Source organism: Heloderma suspectum, chromosome 1 (genome assembly GCF_057233095.1).
Source record: "Heloderma suspectum isolate Gila_16-S chromosome 1, 16-S_ref, whole genome shotgun sequence".
Classification (NCBI taxonomy): Eukaryota; Metazoa; Chordata; class Lepidosauria; order Squamata; family Helodermatidae; genus Heloderma; species Heloderma suspectum.
Genome location: NC_139458.1, coordinates 215,919,596 through 215,932,329, shown reverse-complemented (window position 1 = coordinate 215,932,329; position 12,734 = coordinate 215,919,596). Strand labels below are relative to the sequence as shown.

The window sequence follows — 12,734 nt, the reverse complement described above, 5'->3', positions numbered from 1 at the left end:
TGAGGAGGAGCCCAGTGACAATGCATCAAGGTAAAAAAAAAAAGCAAAGCACATTTGCGAGTTGAGCACCTGTGTGAGGAGAAGCTAAGCATTCATTTATTTAATGCAGCCAGCCCAAAACAAGGGCACAGCGAAGGGAGCTAAATCCCAGGAGGATAATCCTTTAAAAATGTGCCATTCAGGAACTAAATCCCAGGAGAGAAAATCCTGCGAAAACAGTAAGTTCTTGCAGGCATTCTCTGGCAGAGAAGTCCGAGTGGTTGCAGAAAACCTCAGCTGGATATTTAGATTAACCCTAGTTTTGAAAAGGGCTAAAAAAAGTGCAAATACTTAGCTCTGCATTGACAAGGACCACAGTGCAGGCCCAGCTAGTGGAAAAGTCTGCTTATAAAAGTGGGACAGGCTTGAGAGGGAGCCCAGCTCACTGACTGCAAGGAGGAGCCAGTGACAAAGCATCAAGATAAAAAGTCTAGCACCCATGTGAGTTTAGCAACACATTGAGGAGGTTGGGGCTGTCCACTGTTCTGTGCCTTCTGGTAGGACAGAACTTAGTTTTTCATGTAAACCAACCCAATAATAACAATTATAACACCAACTATGAAGGTAGAAAGCCAGCAGGGGTGTGAGAGCTATTCATATTGCATCGAGTGACACATGTATGACCATGTTGCTGCTGGAAAGAAGTCATGGGTGTGTGCTTGGAGCAATGAGCTCCTGGCTCGCAGGGAACATGTTCAGCAAGAAAGAGAAAGGATGGGAGTGTCATCATCCAAATTCCCATAAGAACGCGCGCACACAACTTGAAATTTCCAGATGTATGTGGGCTCACTGCAGTTACTCAGTGATAAAGATAAGACATTCTGTGTGTGCTTTGCCGGTGTGCATTTCTCTTCTTTATCACATGATTCAGTGCTGAACTAACAGGTTCTAGGGCCCTGACATAAGGGAATTATGGAGAAGAGTCAGGCAGTGCAGTTTGGGAAGCTTGGTAGTCCCTCCCCGTGGAACATATTTGCATTGACATTTATTGTATTTAAAATATTCCTATACCAAATCAGAGTGTGGTATACAAAATACATAAAAACAAGTATTAAAATAAAGTACAGCAGCACAATAAAAACAAATGCCCACCAAGTTAGGTATTAAAATCAGCAAACGCCTGAGTAAACACATGAGTTATTAAACAGGTGCCACCACTCCATGAAGGTTGGCGCCTTTTGCACTGCAGCGGGGAGGGAATTCCAAAGGTGGGGTGCCACAACAGAAAAAGGCCTTCCCCTGGCCTTCATCAGATGCCCATACGTGAGTGATGGAACAACCAGGAAACCCTGATCTGTAGATCTCAATAAATGGCAATGTTAGCAACTTGGAACTTGCTGTAGCCAAGTGGTACTGTTCTCCTTATGTGATAACTTCCTTGATGGTACCTCAGGAAATGTTCTCCATTCGTGTTGATATGTGGGTAGTGGGCAAAAATGGCTGAAGATGTGTTTTAGTAATGTGAGAACAGCAAGACAACACTCTTATGAACATGTCTGACAAAGCTCCTTAGAGAGGGCCATGTCAGATGCTTGTCTGTGCTCTCACAATTGGAAGACACGTGGTTTTGCTTGGCTTAAGATAAGTATGGGAAATTAATGCAGGAATAAGCCAGACCACAAGCTTTGCATGAGAGAGTCCTAGCTTCTCTTTATGGTCTGTATGCATGTCGATTCTGTAATTTGTTTGATATTTATTTTTATATTTAGGGCCACCTACCAATTAAATAATCTCTCCCCAATCACCTGCCTTTTAAAGCAATCAATTCAATAATAAATACAAGTCAAATGTTACCAAAATCTCAATTTAGGTGCCCTTTTTAAATATTGAAGGGACATGAGTTAACTCACAATTTAATAAACAAAACCTATCACTCTTAGTCAGAAGTAAATGTGATATTTTCTTCTTCTTTTTATAACTCTGTTATAGTAACACACCTGAATAAAAATAACATAAAAAATAAGCAACTATGTATTTGAGTAATAGGCCCACCTGGTAAAATTTGTCCTCAGCAATTAATTAACTTTAGCAGATGAATCTATTGATTAAACAGATTCTATGGTTGTACCCTGATTATATTGTTACCAGTATTGCACTTGTTATTATGACTGGTTCCATCCTGGACAGTGGCCTCTCTCATCGAAGAAGCATAGCTTTAAAAATGACCTCCAAATACAAGAAAATATAGCCACAGATACAGCAAGTTCGAAAGGGACACATCTAAAAATACTGCACCATCTCATACTTTAATGGCTTCAGCTTGGCAACCCAAGTCCTAAAATACTCAGGGCACTATTGATTTTGAGAAGACCATTCTAATCTTAAATGGCTAAGGAAAAGGACTTTGTCTCCTGGACACTGGGGAAATTACAGAGTCAAGAGAACAAAGGACTGGAGAGCAGGGCAGAAAGCACTGGCAGAGCCAGAAGGGGCTTTGCACATGATGATAAACAGTGAAGAGCTCTAAGATTTAGCTTGGGGAGTAAGTTTAGGATCTAGTCAGGTTGTCTTAGGCTAAACGAAAAGTCCCATTGATCTCAGTGAGATGGGCATTTCCACGGACAACCTTTGTTTACTGAGGACTTCCCTCCAACAGCAATGCACTGGCACTCAGGAGCAGGAAATAATGCCCAATCCACCATGCACATGGTGTTCCTCACCATGGGTGTTCCTCACCAGCAGTCCCCTGCATGGGGGAAAAGGCAGCATACATCCTACTACCCCAGGGTTCTTGCTCTGCTAAGCACTCTAGAAGTTCTATGATGCATTTGCTGGAAGTGACAGAATGGAGGAAAGGCCCAAGTGGTTAGTACCAGAGTATTCATGCTACCCTCACCTTCCCACCCCAGCCCCTGCATACTCTGTGGTATCCCTCATGGCAGAATGGAGGACTGCATGTACAATACTGCCATTTCCTCACTCTCCTCACCAGCACTTCAGTGGTACTCTGCATAGTGGGCTATAACTGTATAAAGAAAGCAAGTCAATTTCCTCCCTAAAAGGAATTTACAATGGCATTCAGTGTTGTTACGGATGCTGGGAGACCATAGTTAAGCTGATGGCTTGCTAATAAGACTATAAGAACATAAGAAGATCCCTGCTGATCAGCTCAAAGGCCTATCCTTTTTCTCACCATGGCCAACCAGATGCCTATGGGATACCTATTCCCTCCTCTGCTGTTGTTTTCCAGTGACTAGTATTCAGAAGCATGTGGAAGGGTGATTGATGTTTCATCAGTGGGAGTAAATAACAAGAGCTGTTCTCCTGATAGCTGGGAACCTTTTTCTGCATTTTGGAATATAATAACTATCAGAGTTCAGGAAGATGATACCCTCCACTTAGCTGTCAGGAGGAGCAGAGAAACATTTTGGAGCTGTTTCAATCAGCAGGGATAGAGAATCATTCAGAGACAGAGAGAGACTTTGGAGCTGTGAGTTGTTTGAAGGTGAAGCACCTTGGGCTGCAATGACTGTCTCTGGGAATCTGAGGCATGGTTAGCAGATTGACTGCCTTCTATAGGAGTGTCTATTTGCTTCTGTTTCAGACTTTGGAAATAGGGCTGAAATAGGGACAGTGATTTGGCAAAGACAGATAGGGACTGTACCTAGTAAACAAGGACAGCTGGAGTATATGTGATAGGTCTCCGGTGATCTGTCACCCAAAGGAAAATAAACCCTCCAAATTGCCCCTAGACTCCTTAACTATGTTATGCTGACTGAAATGTAATCTAATAAATCCTGTTTTCGATCTTGTTTTTTAATCTCGCATCTTCAGTGTAGCATTGTATGACCTAGCACCAGACAAGGCAGGGGCTTTGCGTGCAGAAGGTCCCAGGCTGAATCCCTGGCAGCATCACCAAGTAGGGCGGGGAAAATTCTTGCCTGAAACCCTGGAAAGCTGCTGCTAGTTAGTGTTCACAATACTGGGCTAGACAGACCAGTGGTCTAACTCAGCTTCCTGTGTTCTTATGTTCGTAGATATGAAGTTTCTGCTTATATACATCAGCATTTAAGAACTTTGCGAAACTGGGGGAAAGAGACTTTTCTTTACATCAAATACAGCATGAGCAGTAAAAGAGTGCATTTATTTGTCCTTTCAGGAGGTGATCAAGTAAATCAAGGTTACCTGCTGGAAGTCTGAAAAGAGATAGCTCCTGTTTCTTATAGGAAACATTTATAGATAAGGCAATTGATAAGGAACATGGGAAGTCAGAACTCGAGCATCAAGTCAGAGTAAATCCAACCTGGTTTGTTTGAAGAGGTCCAGCACGCATAACAAGGCATCATCAGCACCGAAAGATGTTATTGACATGAGGCACTGGCATCATATATTGGCCTCAAGAACTAGTGAGTTCATGATTCAAAATTCTACTTTAGACAAGATTTCACGGTTTGGCCCATTTTAGACAACAAATACTAGGCTTGATACAGTAATCTTATAAAAATGGGATGAATTAAGTGCTGAGTGCATCCTTTTACTTCCCCTCGTACAGAGGTCTGTAGCCAGAGGTTCTGTGATGAAGGGGCCAAGAGGTACACTGGGGCAGGTGAAAAGTGGTGGGGGAAGGAGGAGGATCAGTGCAGAACATCCAGAATCTAAATACAGTTAGGTAAAAATGTTTAACATTAATGTTAAACATACTCGGAAGTAAGTTCCACTGTGTTCAATTGGTCTTATTCCCTAGCAGGTGTCCTAGCAGGATTGCAGCCTTAATTGTATTACATATTATTTTTCTTAAATTCACCCAGGCACTCAGTCATCCCAGTGCCTTTGCATTCATTAGCCACAACACTGGAAAGTACAACCAAGCATACTTCTCACTGAAGAACTGAGTAGAATATAAGCAGCACACTTTTGCTTATGAAGTTTTCCACATGTAAAGTTCCTAGAGCAGCCTCCCCCAACCTGGTGCTCTCCAGATGTGTTGGACTGCAACTCCCATAATTCCCAGCTATCGCGGCCATTGGCCATTTTGGCTGGGAATGATGGGAGTTGCAGTCCAACACAACTGAAGTGCACCAGGTTGGGGAAGGCTGGCCTAGAGGCTTCCTTAAATAGAAAGAGCTGAACATTTGAGAAAGGAGCCTGGAATTGCTGGATGCGCCCAATCTCGTCTGATCTTGGAAGCTAAGCAGGGTCAGCCCTGGTTAGTACTTGGATGGGAGACTCCCTGGGAATCAGGCTTCCTGCACTGAGCAGGGGGTTGGACTCGATGGTCTTGTAGGCCCCTTCCAACCCTATGATTCTATGAAATCTATGAATTTCTCTGAAGGTGCTCTCTGTGGCTACTGGCCTGCCCTTATAAGTGAATGGGTGCCATTCACTCCTCTGAGTGGGGCAGGGGCAGGTACGGCATTGTCCCCAGCAATACTGTGGCAATGAGGTCAAAACCTGCTTTCCAGCCTTGACAGGGATGGTGGTGGGGCAGCTCTTACTTACAGGGATTCCACAAGAGGGGTGCGTGCGTGCACATGCATGCGCACATTCCTGTGCAGTGCATCTCTATATTCCAGATGTACAGGGAAACATATCCGCACCCCTCATAATTGTACTGATTTCACTGCTAACTAAAATGTTAGAGGTAATTTATACGAAGTTTAAAAGGAAAATAAGGCATTCTCCAAGTTCTGATCTGAGAGCCCAGTCAACAAGGAAGGTTGTTTTCTTCTCAGAAGAAGGTTTACAAAGGACTCTGTGGAGGCTAGGCTTTCCATTTCCCAATTACCACCCAACCTGTCAAGCTCCTATTGAAACCAGACCATCACAGACTGTGGTAGCTTGTTCTGTAATTGCTTGGCTGATATTTATGATGCAAGAGTCTATGGTTGAAGCTGGTTTTAAGACCATCTCTCATGGATCTCAAGGTCAGGGTCAGGATTAATTGGAATGATTAGTGGTGTAAGTTCCATGTTAATTTCAACCTGGAGTCTTGGGCCAAAATCCGCCCTGCACCCTCCCCCACAAAGCGGAAGGCACTTCAGGGGTGATACGTTCTTCTGGTAGGACACCCCCCCCCCCCGAAGTGACCCATGGGGAACTGCTCTGGAGCGGCTTCTTACATTTACAAGGGGGCACAGGGGACTGTTGCTATAAGGTGGCACTGAAAAGCTCCCTGTGTTCTAGCAAATGTTGCCAGAGGTACTTCAGATCTCATCCCCTGTTTTTCTCAGCCAACCTTGTTATCTTTTCAGTGCCAGGTTAAAACTGCCCTCCTCTCTCAGGCATTTGGCAGCATATGATGAGTCTCTTTGATTATCTCTGGCTGATGGTTTTAGTGTAGATATATGTTGCTGCTGTTGTGCATGCATTTTTGTTCTGTGTCGTTACATGAATCATTTCATACTTTATAGAATGTACTTTAATGTTTGTTTTTTAATGTTTGTGAACCGCCCAGAGAGCTTCAGCTATCGAGCAGTATAGAAATATAATAAATGAAATGAAATCTTTAATTGAAATGTACGCCTTCTCTTACAGTAGCATTGACACAGATCTTAAAGGATGAGACTTGTGGTGTATCATCAAAAAGTAATAGCAGAAGCACTTCTTAGCTGGCATATTTTAATTTGCTTTGGATGTATTTTGGAAGCTTCTGTAGTTTTAAACTGCGATCATCTGTCTAGAGCCTATGGGCTTTAAGAAGTACACGTATGTACTCTTTTCCTCTATTTCCAAAGTAGTGTGGAAACTTATTTAGCCAAAATGGCACACAAGAGGGAGATATCAGAAGGCTTGGGGAAATCCCAAGTTTTACAGAAGTACAAAAATCTTTGTAGAATATACCCTAAAGGGGTGGGAACCCCATATACAGCCCAATGAGGCTTAAGCTTACTCAGAGGGCATGAAATGCTGACTGACTTTGGGGCAGCAGGGGAGGGGGAAACAGAAAACTGGATGAGAGGGGAATGGAATGGAGGAGTCTCCTGGAGGAGAGCATGGCTTACTGACACGTAGCAAGAGCACTCCACACTGCAACATTTTGTTGCAGGTCCCACTTGTGCGTGCATGTGTGGACGTATGTGTGTAATATATTCTACAGGGTCATATATTCCACTGGGGTCATTGCTGCTTAAAGGCAAGCACTGCTGGTGACGTCAGAAAAACTTATGCTTCCCCTCTCCTTCTCTGTTCAACTCCTCTCTGCATATGGGCACATACTAGTGTTTGCTGTGTCAAATGTTCGTGAATAAAAAGAGACCTGAGAATTAGAGGTGCATCGGAAGCATGCAAGCCACAAGGCTGCTCTCATGATGACCTGCTCGAGGTGAATGCCAGCTTACATCTGTAATGTAATCCATGATATGGAGGAGACATTTACTGAGGGCTGAGCTACCTATTTCTTTAGCAAATGCTACTTCCCCAAGAAACCACCTAATAATGCGAATGCAGGTGTGGAGGGGGCATTGGTAATGGAGAGTAAGTGAGAGGGAGGAAGGGTTGCTTAATCCTTCCCACACCATCTGATTCTCCCTAACAAATGAACCCCTCTCTCTAGGATGCCCCCCACCCTACCCAGCCAGGTTGGTTTGGGAGCCCAGTTGGGGGAAGGGGCTACCAAGGGCATTTGCAGGGGAGAATTGGTGTGAAAGGGAAGGGTTAAAAAAAATACCTTCCACTTACCAATTCTCCCCTGTAAGTCACCTCCACCTCTGCGATCACATTATGAGGCAAACACCAGGGTATTGTTCAGTCCCAAGATTAGGCAAAAAGAAGACAACCCAGGATTGGGTGCATGTGAAGCCAATATGGACTAAAATCTTGCAAAAGTTCATTTTGTTTCTAGTGGGGACATTAGCTCCTAATGCAGAAAATCTGGTGAACAATTCTTATAAAAACCTGGCTGCTTGGAATTAAGCCCCTTTGATTCCAGTGGAGCATGCTTTCAAATAACTGCTTAGGCTCACGGAATAACTATTATTGCTTATACTGGACAAAAGATAAATAGTCCATTAATTTCAATGGGGTTTATATTTAAGAAGTTAAATGGGATTTTGCCCAGTTATGTTCTGCTACAATATTCAGTATAAGAAAAGAAGAGTGCACTGTTTAAAGGAGAAGCTATGCATCCTGTTGCAATGTTACATATAGCAATAGTGGTACACTTGAATCACATGTTTTGCTATATTTACCACAGCAAAGCAAGTTCTGCATTTGGCCCATTCAGTTTACTGGGTTTCCATATGAAAAACAAGCAATTCATGCAAATCAGTGAATCAAGAACACTGAAAGTCACATACCACACATGAAGCTTCATATTGTTTTCCCAGTTTGGGCCTCAAAAACGCACTGAGGAAAGACACAAATGTGTGTTAAAATAACAATTATAGGCATAGCACAAACTAAAACATGTTGAATTACAATGACGGTTAGATTGGTAGAATTACGTATGACACTGTGGCTAAACAGGTGTGCATGTATATACATAGAAGAAACATATACAAGCTCCTAAGGAAACTCCATGCTACAAAGCTGACAAGTAACCCCATGTGGCTGCTTCAGAGAGCACTTTCCAAGATGCAGCACTGATATCACATTAAGGACAGGGAGATGGAAGGATTTTTCTTCTCCTGCGCCATCTTGGCAAATATGGTACATGTCAGAATGGGGGTGGATCTGATATGCTAGAAAAACAAGGAAGGCCCATTCAACAAGGTGGGCTGGTTGAATTCCTGTGATCTCAGGGTTACATACAAAATGTAGGTTGTGTGAACAGCAGCAGTAATCCACTGGTTAGAAGTGATCCAGGCCCATTGAGAGGCCTGAAGAAGATTGGACCACCAGTAGGGTGAAAGTGTGTGGTGTGGCTGTAGCAATAGGGGTGCAAGGAGGGACAACTAGTACCATGTTCTGATGAGGGGTGGGAGTCATTTTAATCCTTCAGCTCCATGTCTAAGGCATGGCCTGCTCTTAGGAAACACTGGAGTGGATGGAATTCTATTTCTATAAAGCTTACTTTTCAGACAAATAATAAACAAGCCAATATTGTAATCACACTGGAAGAAGATAATGCAATATCTGAATTTTTTAAAATGAAAAAGAAATTTTGTACTCATTCATCACAGCACCAGATGGAAGCAAGAGTGCCCCCTAAGTCAGCTTTCCATCACACTACAGATCCCCTGTTTATACACTTCATTCACTTACATAATGTTGGGGGCCTAGGTATCAGAAGGACCAACATCTCCCACATGAGCCTGCTGCCTGTTTGTGAAGGTCATCTTCTGAAGCCCTGCAATGAGCGCCTTTTCTTTCAGAGGTTTGGTGGATTTCTACTGTTTCAGGGAATTTTTTGGTGGTGGCTCCTGTCTATATAACATCCTCCCATGGGATGTTCATCAGGTATGTTCGCTCATTTCCTTTAGGGACCAGGTAAAAATAATTCTATTTACCAAGGCCTATTATGGATAGTTGTTTAAATCTATCTCCTGTAAACTGCTGCTTTTAGGGTTTTAATTTTTGAGATTGGATTATTTGATGTTTTAATGACTGTTTGCAAGGACCTTTTAGATTCTATGTAATCTGCCTTGAATATTCATGTGAATGGAAACATGGGGTTTACCTCTTTTAAATAAATAAATCAGTCAATCACACTATAAATATATTAAACATTATCCAGCCAAAGTGAGGAACGTTTAAATACCATGGATATTAATGGAAGAGTTAGGCTTGTGTTCAGATGTCTCTGACTGGGAAAAATGGGGTTTAAAAGTGCTTCAGTGTGGGTGGGTGGGTGGGTGGTGCCCACTGTATTTCTATATCTACCTCTGATGTTGCATAGCTGTAATTTCCTTGTATTTTTAAACCATAACTTTATTTGTATGCAAGTCTTAATAAAAGGAAACTTTTCATGCTTTATCTCTCAATATCTCCAGGCTTCCATTTCCTTGTAAGGTTGAATGACAAAGCAGTGAACAACAGAAGTATCAGTCAAAACTTTCAAATGATTATAGTGTGAGGGTGTATAGTATCTAAGTGTGGGGGCCATGAGCTAGGAGGCCCCTGGCTCAAATCTTGCTTCATCTATGACTAATGGCCTTAGGCTGTAAGTACTGGTTGTATTACTGAGATAATTATGTGAAGTTCTTTATAAATGGTAAGTATTTTTTAACATGTTAGGTAGATGAATGTAAGCTTTTACCTTGTTGTATTTATGCACATTGGGAGAGATGCTAGGAAATCACTTCCTAGAGGTCGTGATCTTATCTATTCACCCTAAGACCATCTGTTGTGATTTGTCATTGTGGTTATCATTCATTTATTACTAGTAAATTTAGATTTTAAATTTACTAGTAATTTACTAGGAGTGTAGTTTGCATATGGCAGGCTACTTTTCTGTTATACCTAGAAAGGAATGGATATTCCCTAAGGGCGGGAAACACATCAACAGAGTAAAAACAAACAAACAAAACAGAACATGCTAGCTAGTTCCTTGTGCAGCACTGTGAAACAGGAATGTCTACCAGTGGTGATTCTCTCAACCTGCCTTTAATATACCAGTTTTAAAGATGAGAAAAATAGGCAGCTCTGTGTGCACTTACCAGGGAGCATGCTCCATTGAATACACAGTGGGACTTACTTCTGAATGAACATGGGCAGGATTGCCAGGAAAGGAAAGGCTCCTCCTGTGCAAGCACCGGGTCATTGCTGACCCCTAGAGGGACGCCGCTTGCGCTGGCGTTTTCCTGGCAGACTATAGCGGCGTGGTTCGCCATTGCCTTCCCCAGACTGAGATATAATTTGCCAAAGGCCACCTATAGTGTTTTCATGGTGAGCAGGTTTGCAGCTAGACTCCTCCTGTTACCCACGCACAGCATTCGCCGCACTCTGAACCCCGAGCTTCTTGGTCTGCCATATTGGCAATCTACCCCCAAACTTAGAATGGCAAGACTAACTGTACCCACTGAAGCAAGACACGTTGTGGGGTCTGGTGGCTTGCCTCCACGTCTCGTCATGTGGATTGCGCCACCCACACTGACATCTGCTGTAGCCCCCCCTCCTCCCCATGAGTGGTCAAGGACCGGTTGGAAGAGCTGCTGTGCAGCTTGAGGGTGTGGGCGCAACTGAGCGCGAGCACCACCAGGGACCCCAGGCTGGAGAACTCGGGGAGGGGGCTGTGTGGAGAGAAAGCGAGAAAGGTTGACACCTGCCAGGGGAACGAGAGCGACCCAGTGCTCTGACTTCACCGGGATCCCGTCCAAGCCACCGCCGCACAGCCCGACGGGCGCGCAGATTTGTGGCACCCGCCGCCGCGACGGGCGTGAGCCGCCGGCCCTCCTCTCCGCGGCGCCGCCTGGCGGGCAGCGCCCCCTGTCCCCCTTACCTGGTTTGCCTCCAGAGGAAGGTCTGGATAGGCAGCGGGACGCCTCGGCCGCTCTCCTGATCCTGGCCTTCCGAGCTTTTCCGCTTCACCATGATGCTGGCTCCCCGGCCGCCGCAGCTGCTAGCCCATCGCTCCGCCTCGCCAGCAGCCTTCCCTGCCTCCGGCTCTGCTGGTGCAAAATGGCTGCAAAGGCAGCGGCGGCAGCCAAACAAGCAGGGGGGGGGATCAGCACAGCTGGGTGGGGGGCGGCGGCGGCGGCGGCCGCCAAGGACAAGCTGATGTCCTCATCCGGCCCTGCATGCTTCCCGTCTTTCAGCACCCCCTTCCGTGGACAGCGACGAGCGCGGAGGGACGCGCGCCTGTGGTGCCCGGGGGCGCGGGGCGGGGCGGGGTGGAGTGGAGTGGCAGCCGGGCGCCACCCACGGAAGGCGACCTCACAGCTGCGTTCCACGCAGAGCATCCGAAACAAAGTTTGGGGAAATAGGCGAAGGATGCTGTGATTTCCGGCCCCCCGACCGCCGTACACTGTAGTTCATCCGTAAAGAGACCCGCGTCATGGGCCCGCAGGTGGGCTCCCCTCCCCCCCGCCTTTTATTTTTCATCGGGTGATAGTGTCCAGTCTTTGTCGATTGTGAACTCGCCAAGCAGATCATACGATTTATTTCTGAAAGGGGAAGGTTAAATCAATCAAATGCTGGAAGCTAGTGCTGTGAAGGGAGCAGAGGTTCCTCTGCGGTTTGAACTGAAGTGTAACTGTTCAGAATCACTTATTATTGGAACAGATTACTTAATAAACAGGCTGGAAGAAATGGGTTTTTTAACGGAAGGTGGGAACGTCCCCCCCCCCCCGTTTCAGACCATATATTATTATTTCTCAGGAGTATCTTTAGCTCTGGTTATTATGTTTTTAAAAGTAAACAGAACAAATGCTCTTTAAAATACATTGGTTTGGATCTGTATTTAGTCATATTAGAGTGGAACCGTTGACATCAATGGGAATTAAGTTTGTCATAAGTAACAAGCCCCATTAATTTTAGTGGGTCTACTCTAAGTATGACTAAATCTGGATCCAATATAGTGCTTGTTTGTTTTGCAATTCAGTCTTAAATATATCCAAGAGTAGGCAGTCCAGAGAAAGTGAGGTTGCAATCCTACGCACACTTACTTAGCAGTTAGCCTTATTGAACTCAGTGAGATTTGTTTCTGAGTAAACATTGGGGTGCATGGTCAGTTGAAATCAATGGGGCAAGTTAGTCACATTATTGTAGGCCTATTTATTCCAACTTTCCTTGGGTCAAGGCAAATGTCTAGCTAGTTGGGCATTTATCTCTTTAGAATGAATACTCCACTATCCCAAAATTAATTGTCCAGATCACAT

The 12,734-nt window shown here is 44.4% G+C and overlaps 1 protein-coding gene across 3 annotated transcripts in view; it reads right to left on the bottom strand.

Moving 5' to 3' along the window:
- Nucleotides 1-11,448, bottom strand: part of UNC80 (unc-80 subunit of NALCN channel complex) — a 168,625-nt gene extending 157,177 nt beyond the window's left edge. For all 3 annotated transcript variants that reach the window (XM_084819218.1, XM_084819210.1, XM_084819202.1), the window contains exons 1-2: nucleotides 11,357-11,448; nucleotides 8,274-8,322 (exon numbers count right to left, since the gene is read on the bottom strand). In XM_084819218.1, the coding sequence (XP_084675344.1) occupies nucleotides 8,274-8,322; nucleotides 11,357-11,448 (141 nt within the window). The remainder of the gene's footprint in view (nucleotides 1-8,273; nucleotides 8,323-11,356) is intronic.
- Between the last annotated feature and the right edge of the window lie 1,286 nt (nucleotides 11,449-12,734).